This window comes from Puntigrus tetrazona, chromosome 2, assembly GCF_018831695.1.
Source record: "Puntigrus tetrazona isolate hp1 chromosome 2, ASM1883169v1, whole genome shotgun sequence".
Taxonomy (NCBI): Eukaryota; Metazoa; Chordata; class Actinopteri; order Cypriniformes; family Cyprinidae; genus Puntigrus; species Puntigrus tetrazona.
In genome coordinates, this window is record NC_056700.1 from 16588311 (window position 1) to 16597446 (window position 9136).

At 37.1% G+C, this 9136-nt stretch overlaps 1 protein-coding gene across 4 annotated transcripts in view; it reads left to right on the forward strand.

The window, feature by feature from the left end:
* Positions 1 to 9136, forward strand: part of rasal2 (RAS protein activator like 2) — a 51083-nt gene that overhangs the window by 26927 nt on the left and 15020 nt on the right. For 2 of the 4 annotated variants that reach the window (XM_043259164.1, XM_043259179.1), the window contains exons 4-5: positions 2061 to 2170; positions 5158 to 5270. In XM_043259164.1, coding sequence (XP_043115099.1) covers positions 2061 to 2170; positions 5158 to 5270 — 223 coding nt within the window. The remainder of the gene's footprint in view (positions 1 to 2060; positions 2171 to 5157; positions 5271 to 9136) is intronic. The other 2 variants (XM_043259172.1, XM_043259186.1) reach the window with 1 other exon arrangement.

Consider the following 9136-nt stretch of genomic DNA (forward strand, 5'->3'; position numbering starts at 1 on the left):
GACTGAGCTGCAAAACAGGTTGAACTGCTAAATTTAGCCATTAATCAATGGTCCTCTGGAGAGCAGCCAAATGTGAGAATGACTGATGCGAAGTCTAAGAGACATTACAACGTCCTGTTCATGTAATGTGAGATATTAAATGAATAGTTTACCTAAATACATTTTTGCAGCATTTCTTCACCCTCATTTCGTTCCAAACGTGTGCAACTTTCTTTTATTTATAAAACGGATATATTGCGAAAAATTCTGTCGAATGAGGACTCCAGTGCTGTTTTGGACCCTACTGTCTTTCATCGTTTGGATAAAAACAGTGTTATATACACTAAAAAAGCAAGTCAGACAAGAATTTTGGGGTAAACTACATCTTTAAGCTCATTTTGTGAGCCGAGGGACTGATCTTGAGCAGCGTTGGGCAGCTTTCCAATGGACCAGGCACAATCTCTATTGTATGGATCCACTGAGGCCTGCAAGCTGAAACCAGAAGCAGCGTCTTGGCCAAAGACCTCTGGGTCAATTTCAACAGTGTTTCTTGATTCAGTGCAGACGCCGAGAGGCGGGTGTTCTGGTGCAGTTCATGCTCAGTGATGGACTGGGTTTTTATTTCTCTGGGTGAATTAACTCATTATGGGGTGATGCACTCTTCAGTGAGGGGTGGATCTCTGGGAGGTTGTGCAGATGTAGGTTACGTCCTGCTTCATCCTTGACACACATCGGCTGTGGGGCTCCCTGCAAATGTAGAATAAATCGGTTTGAGGAAATTAAAAATAAACTTGGCTATGAAAGGAAAATGAGTAATATTCCACTTAGCTTCTAAGAGTGGCTTTATATGAGAGCCACAGGGCGTCCATCTGGAAGTCTGGTGGTGGCAGGTAGAGTGAGCGTTCATGAGTGGATGGATGAGTGCTTTATTAAGAGGACTTACTGAAAGCTTCGGGTTAATTCACTCTTTTAAAACCTGTCTGTCTGGCACTTTAGTAAGAATTCAGCTCTCTGTTAGCAACCTGCTGGGCGTCATTAAGGGAGAGATAGATTTACAGAGGGCAGGTGACTTTACTGGAGCACAGACCACATTTAAGACTGGTCAGCAGGATTAATCAAGGGTGCAGGTGCAGTTTAAAAACGTGGAAGCAAAGACAAAGACACACCTTTCTTTAAAGCATTGTTATTAAGGATGCTCTTAAAATTAAGTTCTTGTACATCCTTAATCTTATTTTCAGATATTTTTTGTTTAAAAAGTTAGGGCTCTAAGATTTTATATTTTATCTCTTGTTCACTAAGGCTACATATCATTACAATTTAAACTGTTTTATATTTTAATATTTTAAAAAGTAATGCATTCCTGCGATGGCAAAATCTAATTTTCAGCAGCCATTACTTCAGTCTTTTGGTGATTTCCTTTGGAAATCATTCTGATATGCTGATTTGGTGCTCAAGAAGCAATTCTTTTTTTGTTATCAATTCTGAACATTCTGCTGCTTTATATGTTTGCATAAACCAAATAGAAGTGTGATAGAATGTAAACAAATAAAAGGTTTGTTTTAAATATTTGAAGAAAAGCATTTATCATAAAATGGCTGAATTATTATTATTTAAAAAAAATATATTTTTTTTTCTAAATGTTACTGACCTCAAACTTGCATATAAATTCTTACATAATATTTAAGTAGAAACATACACCACTTCACTTTTGTGTTCTGATTGGCGTTTAAGTATTCATAATATAGACCTAAGCTATAGCGTAATTAAATAATTATTGATTATGTGTCAGCCATCATTTCTAAATTAGTGCAGCCACAGTAGTAGTAATAATGTTTGGCACAAATGTTGATTCCACTTAGAAAGATTCCTATGTCTGCAGTGTCAGTAATTCATCAATAAAGTCATACTTCTTCCTAGAAGTTTTCCACAGTTGACTACCCGTGTTACAGCTTTCCAACTCTGTTTTAAATATATGTAGTTCTCTGGTCATTAGTGTGCCTATTAAAACATTTAAAGACACCCCCCCAGTGTCTCTGAAGATTTCTCTGATCTAATCCCTGTTTTTCTCTGTTCTTTCACAGCAGAAGCGTCTGCGGAGCGCTCTCCCAGACGGAGGAGCATATCGGGGCTGGGCAGCTCGGAGAAGAACATTTCCATAGATGGCCCCAACTCCTCACCCTTCAAAGTGCCTGTGAGTTCATTTAGCAAAGCACTCATATCAGCATTATACCAATTCATAATCACATCTCTCTGGCCTCAGTTACTTCTCACAGCTTGCATTGCCAGCACTCTTTGTACTTCAGCTTTTATTTCATTTCAGGCCCATGAATGTCTTTTTGCGAGCTATTAGAGCTTACTTAAAATGTGTTAGTATTTATTTTTCAGTTCATTTAAATGAACGAGTTGAATCACAGAAATGAATCAGACTCAGTAATGCTAAAACTTTGTGACTCTTCAGGAGAGCATTTGATTTTTGTCTCAACTTGCTCAGCTGTAAACTTCACAATCCAGTGTTTTATTAAAAATGTTGCAAAGTTTTGTAATTCTGCACTGCTAAATTCTGGAAAAAGTGACTGGAAAAACTATGCTATTGTGATGGGATGGTTCACACAAAAATGAAAATTGCCATCATGTACTCACCCTTGTTTCGTTCCAAACCAATATGGCTTGTAAAGTTTTGAATGATGAAGAACAAAACAAATGTAACCTAAAATTTAGTTTGAACCTGTTTTCAAGAGAAATTTGTCTTTTTAAAGACATTTAACCAAAACAAAACAAAAAAATTCCTCATTTAATCGCCTTCATGTCATTCTGTGGAAAGTAAAAGATATTTAGAACAACTTGCAACCCTTTACTTACAAACAAGACTGAGGTATTTTCTTTTGTGTTCCGCAGAAGAATATAAGTCACACAACTTTGAAATAACAGTTACTTTAATATTTATGTTATTTACTCCCCACTATCAATCATCATCTTTTGCAAAAGGCTGGTTCCATGTCATACTACACTGATGTAGAAATAGAGCAGAATTCCTGCTTGGGATAAATGCCCCACTTTAATTACCCTCTTGAGCCCCTGATTAGTGAAGCGTTGTCGTCCTCCGTTTATCTCCAGCCTCTAATGGTCTTCCTTATTCCAGGCCACTTCCTATGTGTGAGGACAGAGGTTCAGCAAAACGATACGTGTTTATACAATGTATGGTGTATACCTTTTTGTATGCGTTTTCGCATTCATTTGAGTTTTTAATGCAGTATTTTCAGCGCTGCATTGCATGAACGATAAGCAAACGCTCTCTCCGATGGCTATATTGTAACAAAGGCACATTCTGGAAACACTCTGTGCCTCTGAGAAGCATTAGAAATTGTTTGATGATATTTTTAACCAGGCAGGAAGTGGGACAAGGCAGATATTTATATCTCCAGCATTTCTGTGTGTCATTTTATAAGTGATTAATCGTACATATTTGTCTCTCTGTCACAAAATTCCTAGACAAATGAAGTGATTTGATGCACTCAGATAAAAGACTTGGATGTTGAATGGGTTTTTAATATGAAGTCTCAAAACAGCTCAAGTCGTTTTCTTTTAAGAATATGGAAGCATTGATTGGCAGGTGCCCTGGGATTAATGGGCTCTGTTGAGGCAGCATATAATTGATATATGAATTATGTGAAGACTGCATTGAAGCCTGTCAGTCTGTAGGACGGCCTAAATAAGATTCAACAGAGTCGTCACATGATTCCCAGAGGAGTGGAAACTGTTTATTCTAATGGCAATTATTTTGATATTTAAGCTATTGTGATGTTTTGGTGTCCACATGCTTCAGAGCGGGAATTTGAAAGACATTTTGATCTTTGCTGGACAATTTCCAAACGATGCCCTTTTTCAGACTTTAAATAGCGACACCCTCCACATTAGTGCTCTCTCTCTTCTCCTTTTTTATGTTCACCCTCTCCATTTCACTTTTCAAACATAAAGCTTTCTCTCATCTTTCTTCTGATGAGGAATGACTAATTTATCACATACAGTCTTGCTTCTTCTCTGTTGTTAATGGCCTTTTACTAGCCAAACGCTCTCCTACTTACAGTCTTGCACTCATCTGAAAAAGACAAATCTCACTTCCCCTGCCCTATTTTTTTTAGACGTTGTCCCACATGATTTTAATGTATAGCTGCTCAACCAACCCTCTTTCTTCCTGGTTTTCTCTTCCTGCTTCCTCTTTTTCTCAGAATAATACCTTCACTGTAAAACAGGTTAGACAGCTGTATGTGTTGTCATATTTTATGACTGATAAAGTTTTTAGTTCTAAAGACATAGTTGTAGAATATAAAAGATGGCGTTCTAAAAATCAGTCCACAAATATAAAGATAAATGCACAAAATCAACAATATCGTTGGAATAATTTGATGATGAACGATACAAACATTGACAGCCAATCAGAATCCATCCTGCTATAACAAGCTCACGAATCAGTCAGATCAGTCAGATTTCATGGGCGTAGCAAAACTATTTCATTTATTTATTGTGCTCTGTGAAATGAGTTAACACCTCCTCATTCGACATGAATGGATTTGCTCATGCCGAGTAGTTTTTATTTTTTTCTCTTCCTTCCTGTTTTGCTGAAACACACTTCGTAAGAGAAGCACGTTCTGACCCAGAACCAAATATTACTCACTTTTTATATCCACAGGTGGCCGTTTGAACTCTCTGAGTTGGTTACTTATTAATATTTTGTTTTCCTTCAAGACACTGAGCAAGCAATGACTGTGCTACAAGCAGACGGTAAACTGTTCAGCCGGCCTTGGCCGTCCCATATTGCTCCATGCGAGTGCATTTTCACCGCCAAGATAGACTGATATGTCTGCTGAAACGGTCTGTTGGGTTTTACTTCAGCTGCCTGTCCTCTAATGTTCAATCCTGCTTTTGAAAGGTCAACGAAGTCTTTGCGAAGTTGCCGTCTGCTTTGTCTTGATGGTGCCGTTGTCTCTGTCATATGTTCTCAGGGTCTTTCATAGAGTGCTGTCCATGTATAATTGATCATGACTTTAAAGTTGTATATGCAGACGCTTACTCATGAGCAAGGATGAGTCATACCTCACACTCGGCTGTCATTCATCGACTGAAAACATGACTTTCTCATAGGAACTCAACTGACTTTTTCTCTGTGCTTCTGCTCCACAGGGTTTTTTAAGTAAACGACTGAAAGGATCTATCAAAAGAACGAAGAGTCAAACAAAGCTGGATCGCAACACAAGCTTTAGACTCCCATCGCTACGACCAACAGAAAATGACAGGTACAACTTACGCTTGTTTGTTTCTTGTAAATGTATTCAGAGGGAACTTTGACTGAACCTCACTTGAATGTCCTTCAGGTCCTTAGATCTCTCTCTTCAGAATTTAAGAGACAGATGTGCGAGTATTTTTCAGATAAATTCAAAGCCATCTTTGTTTTATTTTAGACAGATTGAATAGATATTTTTGAATGGACTATATTTTCTACTAAACTTTTATAGGTAAAGCAATAGCTTTCCACTATCCTTTAATTATAAACAACTATTCCAAAAAAAATGGAATATGTAAGGAGTGCTTATATAACAAGGCCAAAAATTCAGCTTAAATTCATGCTTGTGTCTTATAGAGAGCAGCTCGTTGGAAAATATGCAGTGCTGGGAGCTGGCATAACATGAGATCTGTTTTAAAAGAAATTTAGACCTTTCAGGCAGTCTGACAGCTCTCTGGCAGAACCATTCTGGCAGTTCGTCCCTAATGAAGCTACTGCGCTAAAGCTGCGATTTAAACTGCACTTACGCTACCAGTCAAAAGTTTGGATTCATTTTACTTAATTTATGTTTGACATGTTTTGAAAAACCTTTTGACAGCAATTTTTTTTACTGCCCCTAGTGGATTGCACTGTATTACAAATACTTTGTCTGGTTAGCAGAGGCCAATTCTTCTCAAAACAACCGTTTTGAAAAATTCTACATTGGCTGACATTCAATAGTTCCCATGTGTTCTAACAAAAAGAAATCTTTTTTTTTATCGTTTTATTATGTATTTTGTGCTGCCGTTGGACAGTTCCTGTGTGCCGATGAAAATCATTCTACATCAGTCACCATCAAAAATTTAATTCAACAGACCAAACAAAATTCTTTCTTTATTGATTGAGTTCTATTGAAAGGAAATGGTTTTTGTTTGTTTTGCTTTACTTTGTTTGGTTTGGTTTTTGCTTTGCTGCATTTTTTTTTATTTCATTTGATAAAGTTCCTATTTGTTCTAAACAAAATAAATCTATTATTTCATTTTAGCTGATCAAATGATCAATTTCAAGCTGTTAGCATTCCGATGTACTGCCCATGGTACACATTTTTAAGATTATTTTGTCTGCCTAAAAATGGCTTTCTTTTATTGTCTTCCTTTGTTCGAAACTGTCCACACACATGATGTTATATCACATGGACATTGGCTCTTTGCTTTCCGTCCTTTGATTTGTCAGATTTTCCTGTAATTTGCTTCTTGTTGCGATCGGGTGTGTAAGTGCCGTAAATCTTACTGCAGCTAGAGGATTAATGGATAAACGGGGCTGTTAATAGCATTAGGGAAAGTCACTTTTGCTTTATTACTACACAGACAGTGTGTCACAGGCCTCAGGGCCGAATTAGGGCCGGTTACCTGTGGTGACAAACCAGAAGTTGCATTTCCACCCTTTTTGTTTGTGTTTGCTGGAACAGGATGGACACTGTGGGCTCTGACTGTTATGTAGCTGGTTTATCTGCTCTCTCTGTATACTCTAATGGCCACAGCTGCTGCGGTTAGACTACAGATGAGGAGGAGACGATTCTAATCAGGCTGATTTCTCATGCTGCGCCTTGTGAATTGAGTGCATCTGTTTGTGAGGAGCTCTTGATCATAAAGTAATGCCGGGAAGGAGTGTGCGAGTGTTGTGGGGCATGTGATGGTGTGGCCAAGACAGAGGTACTGCATGTGACCGTTTGATTGAGATGAATTACTACTGAACACTCATCAGACATCTGTCACTGTGCTCACTCCTACACACACGTTTGGATGCTTTTAAGGGGATAGTTCACCTAAAATTCAGATTTTAAAAAATATATATACAATACCATTCTGTTTTGTGTAGGATCATTTAAGTTTTTTTTGTGTGCTTTTGATTTTAGTTTTTCCAAAAACATCTGCATGCTCACCATGACTACATTTGTTTAATTAAACAAAAGTGTTTTTTAAAGAAATTATTTTCTGCATTAAAGATATAACTTATTTTTATATATAATATCATAACATTATATATATGTATGTGTATGTGTGTGTAATTTATTTCTTTTATTGCAAATTAGAATTTTCATCAGCCATTAATCTGGTCTTCAGTGTCAAACAATCCTTCAGAAATCATTCTGATATGCTGACTTTGTGCTCAAGAGTCTTACTGATCCCAAGATTTTGAACAGTACTATATTGACTTGTTTATTTACTATAACGGTAGTCCATAGAACTGCATACATTTTTTTTTTTTTTTTTTCATACCGCAGAAAGTTCCCATTTGTATTTCAGTATCTGATCTTTAGGACTCCCTGTCCTCACTGTCATTTTGGAAGTGATGAAATATAATTAGTTTGTTCAGTGTAGTCAGTTTTTAGTTTGTCTGCATCAGTTGCTTTTGCAATGTCATTGTCAGCAAGATGCTGAGAGGATGAAAATATGGAGGTTTTGCTTGACATCTCATGGAGGTGCAGAATTCATGAGGTGCTTGAGACTACTTAAGCAACGTTTTACGCATTCATGCCTAAAATTGCTGACTTATTTACTATTGACTACATTGACAACAAAATGTCAAATCATTCGCTATACTCCCTATACGACATTGAGATGCATTTATAGTCTTTTATCATATTTTAAACCATGCACTGTGAAAATATGATAACACTTTAGATTAATAGATTTTAGAGTAAACACTTAGACTAGTTAATTGTGTGTAGGGTTCCCCAACTTAGTGTTACCAAAATAACAGATGTGGTAGCTGTAGTTTCCAGAAATTAATTGTAGAAAATACTGTGACATTTCAGGTTTTACTATAGTTCTAATAATAATAATATACTAATAATCTAAATAAACTAAAAAAATCTGCTTTTAATCGTAAAATGTACTGGTGACAACCATTATGCAGGTGGTAAAACCGATAAAGATTTAACTGAATAATAGAAAATGTAATAAGTATACCTGTGTACATTGCTGATAACAAAAAATGAGAAGAAACAAAAATAATTACACATGTAGTCCAAGTTTGTTTTTCACCTTTTTTTTTTGTTATGTTTTTAATATTTTTTTCATTCATTAGGTGGGTTTGGGTTTTTATTTATTAATTAATTAATTTATTGCCTATTTGTTAATTTACATTTCAAACTACAAAATCTTTTGTCAGATATACCGAAAAGCAAAAAAAAAAATGCTCCCAAACTTAATAGGTTCCCACGTGTATTGTGATCATGCCAAGAGCTAGCTAAAGCTAACTAAACCTCTCTCCAGATAAGGCTACAGTTTTCTGCTTTCTTGGCTTTGTTGAATAGCTGGCTGTGGGAAAACATTTGAACTCGTGGCTGAAAAGAATATGTAAATAGCACATTAGAAGCTTTGAAGTAATCGACCTTTGCTGTAGCAGAATCACCTCTCACTATGTGGTCTGAATGAAAATACTAGTCCTGTATTCATAGTGGACTTGGAAGCTTTGCCTGTAAAGAGCTTGAATGTGGCACCGCAGTCCCAGCGGAGCGATCAGGTTTCTTGGATAATGTGGGAGAGCTGTGTCCGGATACGGGCTGACTGTGCACTGATCTGCTTAGCTGTCCGAGTCAGCGCAGGTGAAACGTATCGAGAGCTGGAAGTGAGCCCTCCATCAGGAGTCACCCTGCTGTTTCTGCATCAGCTGTCCGATTCAGTGCACCACGCCTCTGTAAATGGAGACGGAAGCAGATACTGTTTGGATGGAGGAGATGAATAGATGTTGCCTTGAACTTCACTTTGTCATACGCAATTGCATTGAGTTTCACAAACCACATGCAGTTCACTCAGGCTGAAAGTCTGATTCAGTAGGTTCACTGAAGGAATAGTTCACCCAAAATCATCTGCTCGCCTTCAAGTAGTTCCAAAC